Genomic DNA, 15273 nt, shown 5'->3' with positions numbered 1-15273 from the left:
CAAATCCACAGTATAGAAATCAAAAGAATATTAATGACTGTTAATAATTCGTACTGCAGTATTCCTGCACTCACGTTCTGAGTAGAAACAGATCAGACAAGCATTTTAGCTTGTTCCAATAGGAAGCAAGAACAGCAATTAGCCAAAAGTACTATAAAGGTAACAGTTTTGTGCGCTTGCTAGTCAGTCAGACCCAAAAAACAATACAAACACCCCCCAAAAAAGCAAAAAGCCACAAACCCCTCATATTGTCCATCTGCAACTTTTCAGATCCGAGAAAGAAGAAAATAAATTAAGCAAAATATTTACAGTTTTATTATTTTACTATTTCTTTTATTGCACCGGTATAGCTCCTGGACTCTTACAGACTAATAGGCTGTGCAATAAAGAGCAGACAGAGAAGTCAGTAGGCCAAGGAGAAAGGCTTATGTAAAATGGCTGTTTACTATATTGAATTTCCAAAGCTATTTCTGACAAAACAAACAGAATCAACTTTTATTAGTGAATAAGGATGTGAAAGCAAAAAGTCAGAGCTGGCAATGGGCACTGTGCCTTTTTTTATTAAGCTCCACAGGATTTTTAATAGCTTTTTCCTTCCAGGTTCTGAAAACATAAAGCTGTTTGTTTGTGATTCTTTCTAGAAGCAGAGGAGTTACACAAGAATAAAAGACATTTACTCTTAACGCACACTTGCCTTTCTCCAACATAAATCTTTACACTGATTACCCTCTATTTTCCTTTTATTTGCATGTTTCATGAAAACAAAAAACCCTGATAGCGGAGATAACTTTAAATAGCAGACATTACAGCTTAAATATGATTGCAAAACCATCAATTTGGGCAAATTTATTTGCAGATTTTTTCAGTGAGTCTCCAGTGTGCCTACACAGTTTAATTCGGGTCACAAATGATGAATTTACATTTGGGAAATGTAAGAGAATGCAGATTCTACATTATGGATTTTGAGTGGAGTAATTTTAAAACATTAAGACATGAGTGTGGATGCAATAACCTTAAACAGTGCCAAACAAATTGCCCGCCCCCTTAATACATAGAAAAAATGTAAATGTCATTAAGCTACCCAGAGGCATAAATGAAATGCTGTTAGGAAACAAGCTGATAGCTAATTTCAGAATTCATTGTGATACTTAACATTGAGACCTCTGGATTCCAAGGCTGGAACCACAATTTTGCCTTACGTACCTATGCTCCCAAAATAGTGAGAGGGGAATATAATGTGTCTTACAAGGGGATTCACAATGGTCTGTATTTCTGAGAAGAGAACTGTCTAAGCCACAATATGAAGGAGTGAGTTATGGTTTAAATCCTACTCCTCTTCAAGGCTCTGATGCTTTATTCGGCACTACAGGTCTGCCCTTCCTTCCCCAGGATTCATATCCCTGAGGTTTCCCCTGAGGGCTGGTTGCTTAAGCTCATCCTTCCAAAAGCTGAGCAGGCAATGCCTACACCTTTTTCTTTTTTTCTTTTTCTTGTTTTATTTTTTTTTTTGAACAGGCAGCAGCACAAAGTTGTGCCATTGCCACCCTCCCCTGCACTCTCTGCTGAAAGGATTCAAATTCATATCATCACTTTCCTCCCTGCCCCAGCAGTCTCCCCACCGCTCAGCTGTAGATTACCCTGGGGAAGGGTGCTTGCTGCCCACCTGTAGAAGCATGTAATTTTTCATGCAATGATTAAGCAGATATATTGAAAGTGGGGCTGAAAATGAGAATAATTCTCTAGCTGAGAGGTTGAAGACTAGAGAAGGGGGTCCTGTGTTATAGTCCCTGTCTCTATGACTTTATTATGTATACTCCTTAAATAACAGAATAAGAATTCAAACATCCCATGTCCCACAACCATGCTATCATCACTGGGTCAATGAATAGTTAATTATTTCATAGAAATTGGAACAATATCAATAGAAAAGAAGAAGTTTTACTTCTCTCATGACACTTTGTAGACTATCCTATAGCTAGGGGTATAACTAGAACACAATCCTTGGAAATGAGTCATAGTCCTTGGAGTGAGTCCCTGGATAGGAAATAAATCAAGTCTTCTACATACTGGGTGAATGCTCTAAAATTGATCTCAAAAGCATGTTACCTCCTGCACTGTAACTTGACAGAAAAGATGACTGCTGCCAATTTTTTGTTTGGAACCTGATTTGTCTGGTGTGCTCAGACTAAGGCCACTAGACTAAACCTATAAGCTGAGGAAAGCAAAGGCACTTGAGTCTCTTGTGGATGAACAAGGTGCTAATTTGCTCAGCTTTATTTTCTGCTGCCCAGCAGCTGAACCTTAGGTGCCAGGTGGATTTTCATGTTGGACAAAAAAAATCAAGAAAATCCAAACCCAAATGACGCTCCCCCAGATTGCATGCAGACCTATGTTAAGCACATTTAAAGAAGGCTTTTGAAAACTGCAGTTATGAACACAGATACTTACTAATAATACTTACTTAAATATCTGCAGTTATATATGCATAGATAAAATACAGAAAATATCAAAATTTTGACACTTTATTATTATGAAATATGGGCATTTTACAATTATATAAAGGAATAAAGGTTTTGGGTTTGGTGGGGGGGATGTTTATTCTATTTGGTTTTCAGAGCAGGTAAGTTAATTAAGTTTGAAGTTTAGAAATACGGCTTCTCCAAATGCTTCAGGTCTCCACATGCATTTATAATTTCCGAATCATGCCATACCTCTGATACTGAGAAACACTCTGGCATATAAAAGGAGATCTTTAACAGGCTTAAGAGGTCATGGCTACGAGATGATCTCATGCTACACTACTTTTCTGCCTCAGCTGGATAGTGCATTACCGTTGCAACACCAAATGTTTTTTTCCAGAATAAGGGGGAAAAAAAGGGCAGAATGGTTATTTTCCCAGAAACCGTATCACTGTTGATTCACAAGTTATTTACGTGGAGGTGCTATAAGAACAGTGTGTGCAGCACAGTTTTCTGGACGTTAAAATGCACACTTCCCTAATCTTTAAATATCACTGGGATAGAAGTCTTCAGTCAGAGAACCAATAACATCCTAAAAGACACTGAGAGGTTTTAACAAGCGTTTTTCTGTCCAAAAATGTCCGAATTGAATTTATTGTACATGTAGAAGAGAAAACCAGCTGATATGGGTTTTGGGCTCTCTATGATTTCAGTTTATTTTTAAGTTATTTAGAGAATCATACATTATGCTTCATTTGCACAGTAGATTATGCAAGTTCTGTTTCATAAAATAACTCCATCATAAGCTTTGCATTTGTGGTTAATACACTAATCAAGTGTCATTGTATTTACAGGTTACCGTAACATTCCTCTGTTTTCCAAAGCTGGTGACAATCTTGAACCTGCATCACTGTTTGTTTACGTCTGGTACCATTAAGGAGGCTCCGCCGTAGCAGTAGTTTTGAAGCACCGCACCCTGCTCAATAAAGCAGACATCACAAGGCTTGCAACAATCCAGTGGTCTGATTTCCAGAGTGGCATGTTCTCAATGATTTTATTAAGATAATGGGACTTCTTGTGTGAGTAAATGGCATCCTAAATAAGTAATGGCAACAGAACTGGGCCCTGCTGTAATTTAGAAATAATTCAGAAGGATTGAACTTTTTTAGGACACTTTGTGGAATTCAATTAATAATTTTATTTGCAGCTAATTGCAAAATTATGATTAATTACTGAATGAGAATAATGGTTTAATATTTATGATCTCAGACTTCAAAAATTATGAGCATGTTACAGTGAATTTTTTATTTTTACTGAGCAAAAGCTTTAACTATTGTACAATCAGTCTTTTCAAGGAAATGGGAAAAATGACACATACAATTTACCCTTTAAATTCATAATAACGGCAGCTTCTGATTGGGAGATAAGATAACTCATTAAATTTCCGCTGTCATTTTGCTACCTTTGAAAAAATAGTCTTCAGAAAAACGGCTCTTAAAATGATAAAAACTCAGATGCTAATATTGGTACCTTTTCTCAGCCTAGTCTTGAACCTCCTACTGTTAAAGATATAGACAAATAATACATGGACTGATTTATATAGGGCTCTGTTCGTCATAGCAGCAGGGAGCTTAGGATACATCTTCCTGTGAACTCAGGAAACAGGAAAACAATGGGCAGCTTTGAGGTGGACTAGAAGAACCAGTGTAGAAAACCCAAGGGTTGATTGTGTGATTTAAGTTCTCTGAGAGCAACTTCGTGCCTGACATAACTATCAGTGTAGATCTTGCCCATAAGACAGAATTTTCCCATTTTCCTTACAAAACTGAAGAATTGTTGAGCTTCCACAGGACTGTATCCACACAGCTAACTGCAGATGTGTTACTCACACACAGATTTTTTTCCAAAGGACTACATTTATGAGTTCCTTTAATACCAAACAGTACTGCCTATGTTTTCAGACCGTTCTGATAATATTATGTTTTAATGCTATTTTTAGTCACACATCCTTCATAAAAAAACATCTGTGTTGCTCTAAGATGGAAAATTAGGGCATGCTGTAAACAATGATTAGAAAATGTCACAGGAAATAACACTATTAGGAAATTGCATTAAAGTTATAATAAGAAACCAAGACAGTAGTCTAAGAAGAATCTGAAATCAATATTGAACTGTAAGGTCAGGTAATTTGATAACATTGTAAGCTGGGCACAATGTTTTCTGTGCTTGAGTGGCAAGTCACTTGTTTCTTTACCCAGGAAAGCCTGTAATCTAAAATGTTAGACTTATTGATCTTTGCGCTGATTATATCTGAATGCTAGCCAGTATCCTTTTCATGTGGTAAATATTTTATAGCTTTTTCCAGCAATGAAAAATCCTAATAATAATAATACGCAAGGAGAGTTTCCCCCCACCTCCTCTTACCTCCTCTTACTGAGGAGGTATTTAAACTCTGCAGGCAATCTGGTGGATCCGTTCTGGGAGACAAGCTGCCCAAGTGACATAGGCAACTGGTTTGGTGCTGAAGAAAAACTCCAGCTTATTTGGATTCCTAAACTGCACTCCTAGTGCCAGTTCAGGAACTGTATGTGTTACCTTCCAAAGTCTGATTTGTGAGTCTCCTTAGGGGGAACAAGGCAATTATCTTTAGCCTTTGGCATTATTATCCCTCTGTTGACTGCTTTTCCACCTAGCAGGACAAACGTCAGACCTACTCACTATATGGTAACTTAAACTTTTACAGATCAGACCAGATCACAAATGAAAGTGGCTCCTGTGCATTAAAAACGTGCCCTTGATTCTGGAAAGCTTTATATACGCGCTCAACTGTGTGTGTGTAAGAGGCTGGCATTAATGTACAGTTCATTACTGCTGTTTCCATGCTAAGTGCTTAAAGATGTGGGCAAATGGTTCCTTGGTTTCTGTAAAAATGCTTTGAAGAACAGAGCCCATAATTAGTTCCAGTGAACTCAAAGGTACCACTCATGTTCACATATATATATAGCTCTCCATGTATGTATTGACTGGTTTCTCTTATGCAGCATAAGTATGCAATGGAGTAAGGCTAGTGAACAAAGATTTCCTGCAGCGTGATCTTAAATAAATGCTATGCTGAAACTTTACATTCAATGTTTTATTTATTCATCAATATTAACCTCTCCCTCCTCCTCCTCACAAATGACCATTTATATCTGCTTCTTGGATGTCAGAATAAAAGAAATGATGAAGTATCTTACTGCCAAATGAATATCCTGGATTGAAAGTTACATTATATTAACAGTTAAAAGTACACCAACATATACTGCACAAAATACCTGAAGTGCAACTTTTAAAGGTTTTTTTTTTTTAATGCATTGATTCTGTAACATTTAATATGAAATATGTTAGATGTTTGAAATGTATTGGTACCCAGGGAACCATCCCCAGGACCTCTGGTGAATCACCATACGCAGTGAGTGGGTCACAGTGAACCCTGATAAATTACACCAGTATCAGCATTGTTTTGAAACAGTCAGTGGAGAGATCGTCACTGACTCATATGGGCTCAGAATTAGGCTTTGACCTATGGTTTGATATGTACAGAATATCAGTATTTTTACAGTAGTATTTAATAAAAATAAAACAAAAATACTTTATTACTGCTATAAGACTTTCCTGCATGCTGCTGCAAGTTCTTAGCATGTGATTTCTTACCCACACTAACAGGAACATGTTGTATGAAGATGGCAGAAATTTAAAAAAAATAGCCTTATGATTAGAAATGTTAAGGCATGTGATCAGCGGATAACTGCATATTCTCAAGAGCAACTGAGACAAAACCTACCATGGGAAATGGGATAAAGAAACATTAGTGGATAAATAATTGAATTATCTTAGACAATATTTAAATTATACTGTTTCCCAGTGGATACCACTTTTCTTCATTTAACCGGACACTGCTCAGTTGAATGTTAACAGCTCCCACAAATGTTCCTTTGCTTTTCACAACAAGCTTCAGTATACGTCCTTTGAGCTCTGTGACTCTGTCATATGCAACCTGCAATTATATACAGTGAAACAGAAAAAAAAATTTAAATATGTGAATCTATTTGATAGGCAAAACATTTACGTTGATACAGCATTCAGGATGGTTATTACAACTTTCCAATAACTGCTTTAAGCTGCCCTCCAGAACTGTAAACTACTACCTGTGAGCCAAATTCACTCTGATTAGTGCATTTACCTCAGAAATATATTTGACTTAATGTAGTTTAAATATAAGAGCTTCCGCCTGCTTAGGCTGATTACTGAGCGCTTGTAAACAAATTCAAAATCCGTGTTTGCAAAGCTTGAGAAAAAAATGGATATACATAATTTTCCCTGGGAAAACTGAAACTCTAACTTAAGCAGAATTATGAACTCAAATGTGAAGAAAAATACCAGATCCTCCATGAAGTCCACCACAAACTGTGATAACACTGTTGATTTTAGGAGGGAGACATTCAGATGGAGCATACTCAACAGGGGTACCCCTCCCTGTTTTTGAACCGGCTTGCACTCAAAAGGTCATACTAGGGAGCAGGGTTTTCTCACCCATTTAGAAACTTTTGGAAACAGCTGTTAGCAAAGTCACACCTTGTGTTCTCCACCCTTCTCTTATACCTCAGAACAGGCATTCACAATTTCACTTGCAATGTTCACTGTGTCTGTTTCACCAAATTGTATATGAATAAAAAAATTATAGCTTTCCTGACCCCCCCCTGCTGGCATCTCCCTGCCAAAGTCAAAGTGAAATGGTGAAGAAAATCAGAAAAGCAAGGAGAGGTACAATAAGTGGCTATATAATTTAGATTAGATCTATGATTTGATTACTGCAGTGAAATTAATGTTACAGTAGGAATGTGCCCTGTTTTTTGCCCAGATATGAAAGTTACCTCCTTCAGCTGCTGCTTTAAATCACCAAAGAAGTGTGCATGTAAGCTGCAAGAGCTATGACATGTTCAGTCTGGTGGATCACAATAGGAGTGACCTGGGGTGATGAGCAACTTGCAGTCTTTGGACACAAAGTGGTTTTAAGCTGTGGTCAATAACACACTTTGCAGTACAGGGTAGGCTGCTTCAACTGATCCTAATATAATGTTTCTAAAATGATATTGCAAATTCAGCCAAAGCAAGGTGTAGCACCTTGCACCAGGATATAGGCACAGCAGAAAGACTGAATTCAGATAGCTGAATTAGTATGTGGATAAAACTGATACCACCTGCCAAAATTTTACTACCAGGCCAGTTAAATCCTGAAATCATTGTTTAGGAATAATATTTGCCTCCCGTTTTTACAGCTAGATTAAAGGGAGGTGAGGTACACAGGGCCATATAGTAAATTAGCAGAACAGCTAGATCTGCAGTTTAGATATTCCTGGCTCCAAAAAAAAGCAGCACTGTTGACCTGCAGGACTCTAATGACATTTTCATCGTAAATAAGGGACAGTTGCTTTGCCTTATGTAGCCATGGCACAGTTCCTAGATTTGTTGTTAATTGTCCAAATTAGCCTTGACGCACGGGGGCCAGAGGGAGCCCTTGGGCTCCTGCCACAGCTCCCTCCTCGCCCTTGGTCGGGCTTCCTTGGGCTCTTCAGTTGTTGCAGGCCTGCAGCCCCTCTCCTCCAAAGGCAGCTACTGCAGCAGTACTAGGCCTGTATGGCCCTGGGGTATTTGCCTACATTTGTCCTCCACCCCAAGGGTAGGATGGAGCAAATCCCCCCCTTGCTGTGGCTTCACTATGGCAATGCACACTCCGCTTTGTCTTGGAGATTTGCTCCTGCTGTGAGTTCCCGCACACGCAAGCGCTCAGAGACTAACTGAGGTCAAGTAAGACCTTATAGCATGTTGCATGGCCAGAGCTACACATTATGAACAAGACCCCACTGTGGCTGCTTCTGCTCATTTACACTTTTCATGGTGAGAGTTTAAACTTAAATCATTCCGATTTATTTTCCGCTTTTAATTTTGCTTAGTTTACTAACCTACTCTGGAACTTCTTGAGTGATTCTTATTGATTTCTTTCAATGTTCCATAAGCAAGTATGTTATTATTTTTCTCCTAATCTCTGCAGCTGCTTTTCCCATGTTTTTTCTCCTATTCGTCTCAATTGTCGATTTTAATACAACGTTATACCAATGTGAATGCAACAAACTCCAAAATTCAAATTCAGGTACAAGAGAAAAAAGGAACGCTTGTTAAAAGCAACTTTAAAACATTCAGTATAGTTCATTCTATTGTCAGCCCTCCTGGACCCTCTCATCTTTACTCTCACACCCAGGAGTAAAAAACAAAAATAAAATGCACTTTTGCAAGGTTGCTAATTTGCTGTAGGCAGTTATAAGCAATAAAAGCACAAAACTAAAAACAAAAACACCCAAGAGAGGCACATTTCATAATTTTCTCAGTCTGAAACACAGAGAGAAATTAATATACAGTTTCCTTCAAGCCATTTGGCTTTAATAAAAACTTATGAACTCATAAAGAAAGGCTAGTACATTTCTGTACACAGCATTTTGGACAGTAAGTAACTTAAAAGACAGCTGACTTGTATTTTTAATTGTTTTCTCTTCCCTGAGGCTTCTTCTGCCTCAGTCTACCAACCCTGGACAGAAAATACACACAGAATGATATCACATATGGAAGAAGAGAGGTGCTAATAGCGCAAGCATCAGGTCTGAAATGTCAGAGTTCAACAGAACCGTATGTCCCTATTGCGATTAGCATTCCTGCTAAAAAAGACTGAACATCTGCTAATAAGGCTGTGAGTTTTGAGTAAAAGATATTGAAGTTTTCATGAAATTTCTCTTAAGAGCAGAGGGATGCTCCTATTTCCTTAACCACAACTGAATCCTCTCCCATTGAGTACTGTCTGACTGCAGCCAGGATTTTGGCGTTTGCTGCATTCAAATCTGTATAACAATAACCACAAAGACAACTGCTTTCTGGTGCTGCTAGGTGGTTCTTATCCACGGTACATTTTGAATCTTTTACAATTAGTGTTGTTAGACAAACATATGATATTTCCCAAGAAACTTTTTTGGCCAGTTGAACTAGCCTTATTCCACTGTCTCTCTGATTCCAAAAAAGAAAAGAATTTAAGAGAAAAATAAAGCCTAGTTCACTTTTATTCCATTGCAGTATCATAGGGAGTGCAATCTGTCTCAGCTGTTAGCAACAACACTACTTGAGGAGCCTACTTACAGCTGCACTGGAAGCCATCAATGTAAGTAGGTAACTTTTGTAATCAACTAGATGTGGGAAAAGAAGAAGCGTTATTAAAACCCCAGGACTGGGAAACTGGGAGATAAGGACTCTGAGACCCAGATGACTAGCTTAAACTTCATCATATCTTATCTATAAAACAGGGTGGAGTGGTAATATTTTCCATGCCTACTACTTTGAAGCTTGCTCAAAGTGCTTTTGAAAATTGCTTTGAGATCCTTGGGAGATTTTCTGTATGTAGTAATTATCATCTCCAGTCCCACCTACTGCTTGAATCTTGTCTCCCCCTACAAAAGAATACAGTTTATGTTGCTTCCCATTTTGTAGTAAATGTTTCTCCATACAAATGTTTCGTTTTACCCCAGAGATGGCAACGCTTCAGTGGTGAGTGAAATAATTATATATGGCTGTGAACTGCTAATATTTTTGACATAAAAAGAACTAGGTTACTTATTATATGTTATTATTTAGGACAGTGAAAACCTATTTGGTTTTCTATTTTCCTATGCGCATTTGAATAACAGGATCCTTTCAATTAGTACTTTTTATGTTATTATACAAATCTGAATGAAAAACAATCTAGGTTTTGGTGCAGTGATGTTTGGGCTCAGATGGCTAACATGTAACTATAATTATGGTATAAGACCAAAGAGTGTGAATAATCTAACTGCTTTGCTAGAGAGAGAGAGACTTAGACTGTCTCACTCCTAAGAAAGAAGCAAAGCAGAAGACTGCACACGCTTATGGTTCAGCTTATGATATTTTCTGTTTGGCAGTACTCACCATAACAGCTCTAAATGCTGTACTGTTATTTTATTTCAAGAGTGGACAAGGAAAACCAAACAGATAAGAAACGGTGGAAGGAAGTGGACAGTACTCACAATTTCATTGTAAGTAGGGTCAGTGCTTTTTGGAACGGTTCTTGTTTTCCTTCGATTGACCTCATCAGGATCTGGTAAAAGATAAAATTCAGCATGTGCGCTTGGGGCAGACCCATCTGGGAGATGCTGAAAAATTTAAAAGAGTTATAAATATGAATGCCTGTGTTCTTGCAAAGAAAACAAATAAAGAAGTACCAAATGAAATCTAGGCTTTAAGTAGACACAGAAATATATTACATTCGCAGTATTCTCTTGGCTAAGTTGGAGTGCTAACATAGTAAACAACAGGAATTCTTAGAATTCAGCTTCATATCGAATCAGAAAAAAATAAACGAAATAATATAAGTGCCTATCTTTAATACTTTATGTTCCAGTGGAAATCCCTTAAGCATCAATCTGCTTTAACTCGATTTAAACTGATACAAAGTCTAGCCCTTCCATTTTCCAGAGCAACGCCTAGAAAATGGACTCTAGCCAGTCAGTTTCTATTGATTTTAACCCTTAAGTAGAAATGCTGATGCTGGGGAGAACTGATTGCTTCTAAGGGTGTTTCATAAAGGATATTACTGTAGGAGAACCGAGAGCCAGTTTGGGCAGAACAGGATTCTTATTATAACTGTCTGCCCCATCTTTCCCATCACACAGCTGCAAACCCTCTTCCATTCCAGTTCAGATTACTTGCGATATTCCAGATACTGCAGCTTACGGTAGTCATTTTGGATCACACCCAATCTATTCACCTGGCTCAATCACAGGCTAATGCTGGTGAGTGTGCAGTTCCTGGATAATTTCTGAACAGCTGTAATCTTATTACTAAAGCAACATTACAGTTACTCAGAAAACACACTAGTAGCTTGGGAGGCTTTAAAAGAAGATATAAGAAATACAATCATGAATAACTATGGAACAGGTATCTTCTGAGCATATTTCAGTTAGTGCTTAGCTTACAGTTAAGCAGAAACCTCTGCGCTGGTGACACAATATGGTATCAGAAAGCAAAACACGGAGCGTAAAAGCATGAGTGTTTATCAAAATATCAGTAATTTTAACAGTATTATCAGCATTTCAGGCAGTAAGTTTACCTGCCAGCTCACAGGCAATCCAGTGACAGGATGAAAATGAAAATGCAGGCAAAAAGAAGGGAATTTAAAATGTTTGGAATAGATGAACCCTGAGGATTACATAGGTGGTTGCCTTTATGTCTACCACTGTATTTTAACCTGGCTCAGAATAAAGTCATTTCTCAGATTTTGATTATTCACAGAATTTGACTGGAAATAGGGGGCTTTCTACAGGCATTATCAACAACATATCCTTGAGAAAGGAGAAACTGCTGGTGTCTTAGCAATAAATGACTTCTCTACTGAGAAGAAAACCAGTGCTTAAATGTGTGAGCAATCAGTTCTTGCATATCAAATCTCTGCTTTCTGTTATCTGAAATGATCCTTCAAGGCAAATGATGTGGCCAACTGTACAGCTTAATATTGCTATGGCTTACACTGCACATCATCAAAGGACATACTGCTCAAATAATCTTATATTGTCAGCTCTACTTGAACAACTAATGTTACTTTCACTAAGCTCCCCAAAGGTATATTGGTTTCAAAATACACATTTGATTTAAATAGGTGGGATTCAACTGCCAAAATAGGAACACCACTAAGTGTCAATGAAACAAACAGATATTTTCCTAGGACAGGGTACCATACTGTTAATGCAGTATTTATGACTTATACTATCCACTTAAAAGCCTATCTTTATTGATCTAGGACTATATTAAAACTCCAATCAAGGAACACAAATAACAGTAAACTGAACAGACTCTTGAAAATCAGGAAGGGAAAAAGAAATCTAGCCTTAAGTATTAGTCCAAGCTACCAGGATCCTGACTGTAATCAAGCTCTGTCCCTCTCAATGAAGAGGCAAGTGCTGCTGTGCCTTTAAAGGTCAACAGACTTTAGCTGGTTCAGACAAAACGGGGAGCATGCTTTGAAAAAAAAAAAGGGGGGGGGAGGGGGTGAGGAGTTTTGTCATGTGTTCAACTGAAGCCTGGCACAAGAATCTTCACTATCTCAGGCACTGAAAAACAATACAGGGAGAGTCCCATACAATTTAAGGCTTTATAAGTAATCTAGCAGTGTATTGCCTATGCAGGAACCATGTTGGAGCTACTACTGCATGCTTAGGTTAGCAGCAGCTGAACGGGGCCCAGGATCCAGATGGTAGGTACCAGCCTACAAGGGTAATGGAGACGATGGCTGCATCTGCTTGCTGGCCATGCAGGGCGAGCGGGAGGCCCCAGAAGCGATGCCAGCCTGTGCTATCCATTGCTCCTGGGGGAAGCTCTTTTCAGGAGACAGGATGTCAAATGCTGCTCCACTTTGAGCTGCGGAGTTAGGAGAGGGCACAGGCACGTGTACTGTGCACCCCTGCACGCTTCAAGACAACAAAGGCACAGATCGGGGCAAGGTAGTTTGCATTTGAATCAGGCAGTCTCCGTCACCTGCAATGGAAAGAATCCGAGCTGATTGCTGTGTGATTGTTTAACAGGAGCTGAGTATCCAAAGGTGCATGCTATGAATTGGGGAAAAAAAGCCAGATAAAATCATCACTGTACCTCTGAGTTGCTCCTTGCATCCTACTAGTAATTCTAACACATTATCTAACCTTCAGCCAACTAACCTTCCCCCATCAGCCAACTGCTCCCAAATTCTGAGGAAGGTATTTCACAGTACTGCTGTGGCCACATGAAATAGGGACAGAAAACTTGTTCCTTGCTATTCCTTTGAATGTAGCTAACCACGTGTTGAAAGAGGTGAGTGGGAGGAAAGGGTCATGCAAGAATATCAAAAGAGAGAATATTTTAACAATTCACAGAGAAAACTCAGGGCAGAGCAGTTGCTCTGGGATCTTTCAGAGCTAAAAACAAAGCCACTTTTCATGAATAGTAGCAATCAGCAGCACAACTGTTAAAGAGGCAATTTAAAGGGCAGCCACCTGAATTCAAACTAGAGATCTTAGTTGTGGTTGTTGGGTTTTTTTTTTTCTGCTTTACAGATAATATTCTCCTGCTTCAGCTTCCCTTGCTGAGGGAGACAAACAGGTCAGGCGAACTCGAATTTCCACAAGTATCCCAAGTCTCCATCCGCAATGGCTCTGTTATGCCATCAAGAGACTAAAGAGCTTCAGCTGAGCACTGCATAAGGACTCATCTTTGGTTATCCAACTGCCCTCCCCTAACTCCTGACATGAGGCAAAATATCTATCAAATACCCCTAACTCTTAAAAAGGCCCTCTCCCATCACAACTCATCATTCAAAACTGTAGAGGAAGAGCATGTATAAATGAGCTGGGGCTTTATAGGAGCTGAGTTTGGATAGGCAAAGGCACAGTGGACAAGAGTGAAGCACTGGCTAATAGTATGCAGGCAGCTTCACTAGCTCTAAGCTGCTGTACTTGGCAGGACTAGTCTAGCTACTCTTCTGTAGACGCCCTTTTCGAAGTCATTCAGTTATCTACCTATGAAATGCTGATTTCATATTAATGAATTACCATGGAGAGAATAAAGCCGAATTACGAACAGATCAAAATGAATCCCAAAACATTTAAGGTAGGATCTGAATATTCTCTTTGCGTAAATTCGTAAGTCCTTACAAAACTTGGTCGTACGATCAGTTTATGCCAGCTTCTCTTTTGATTTGCACAATAGTTGAATATTTTCTTGTAAAGAGCCTGCTTCACTGAAGGTTTTCTGGGGACAAGAGTTGCAAAGGCCATGGAAGGAGCTGTACTTTGCCAGATGCTCCATACCAAAAACAAAGAGGGATCTTGGCAGTTCAGGAATCACAGTTTGAAACCAAGAGTAGGTTAACATGGCAGAACTATCTTTCTAAATGAGTGTTTAACCTAAGACAGATGAAATCCGAAGTTAAAGTAAGGTGTTTTATTAAGAGAACTAACAGAGCAGGAAAAAAAATCCAAGCTTTTGGGCAAACTAGTCCTTTCTCAGGCTTTCACACATGATTTGAGCAGCTGTTTGAATGAAAGAGAATGGAGAAAACTTTAGATTATTTTTTTCTTTCTAAATATGATATCTGCTGTCATATTCCAAAATGCCACATTTAGTGAGAAAAACACTGGATTATCCTTTCACTCTTAACTCAGAGAGCAGTAGCAGATTTACACTACACTATTAACTAAATATGAAGACTATCTGACCTAAATGCCAGTCTCATTTGCTCCAAAGAATATTTTTTCTGGTGGGTCCATTTTCATAGGTTTTCTAGATTTCCACAGAATAAGACTTCCAGGAGCCTTATGAGTCAGTTCTGAAATCCAGAAAGAAAACTTTCTGTTATTAGTCGATGAAAAATCACTAATATCTTTCCACAGTTCAGGCCAGCAAGAAAACCAAAGGGTCCTTTGGGGATGCCATTTTGCACGTTAACTGCTCTGCAAAACTGTTACATCTTGAATGCGTTTGTGGTTAAGCAACTAGATAAAAACAAAGTTTTAGGTTGAATTCTGTTTATATTTAAATCTGCAGTCACTTCAATAAACACAAAGGAGTAGACTAAATCTCCTGAAAAGAAAACGGACTACTTCTGAAAACGCATAAAGGAAGTTACTCCCAATTTAAATGAATGTCCTCGAGTAGAGTTTAGCCAACAATCTTAGTTCTTCTGTTGTAT

The 15273-nt window shown here is 38.5% G+C and overlaps 2 protein-coding genes across 3 annotated transcripts in view; one reads left to right on the top strand and one right to left on the bottom strand.

The window, feature by feature from the left end:
• The window catches only part of PLCZ1 (phospholipase C zeta 1), a 60486-nt gene extending 54906 nt beyond the window's left edge, over positions 1 to 5580 (top strand). The window contains exon 13 of the mRNA XM_009671934.2: positions 3314 to 5580. Within this exon, the coding sequence (XP_009670229.1) occupies positions 3314 to 3396 (83 nt within the window). The 3' untranslated portion in view covers positions 3397 to 5580. The remainder of the gene's footprint in view (positions 1 to 3313) is intronic.
• Positions 382 to 15273, bottom strand: part of PIK3C2G (phosphatidylinositol-4-phosphate 3-kinase catalytic subunit type 2 gamma) — a 307338-nt gene continuing 292446 nt past the window's right edge. For both annotated transcript variants that reach the window (XM_068948368.1, XM_068948374.1), the window contains 2 exons: positions 10583 to 10708; positions 382 to 6495 (listed from right to left, as the gene is read on the bottom strand). In XM_068948368.1, coding sequence (XP_068804469.1) covers positions 6343 to 6495; positions 10583 to 10708 — 279 coding nt within the window. In that variant the 3' untranslated portion in view covers positions 382 to 6342. The remainder of the gene's footprint in view (positions 6496 to 10582; positions 10709 to 15273) is intronic.

This window comes from Struthio camelus, chromosome 1 (assembly GCF_040807025.1).
Source record: "Struthio camelus isolate bStrCam1 chromosome 1, bStrCam1.hap1, whole genome shotgun sequence".
Taxonomy (NCBI): domain Eukaryota; kingdom Metazoa; phylum Chordata; class Aves; order Struthioniformes; family Struthionidae; genus Struthio; species Struthio camelus.
This window is presented reverse-complemented; position numbering and strand designations above follow the sequence as displayed.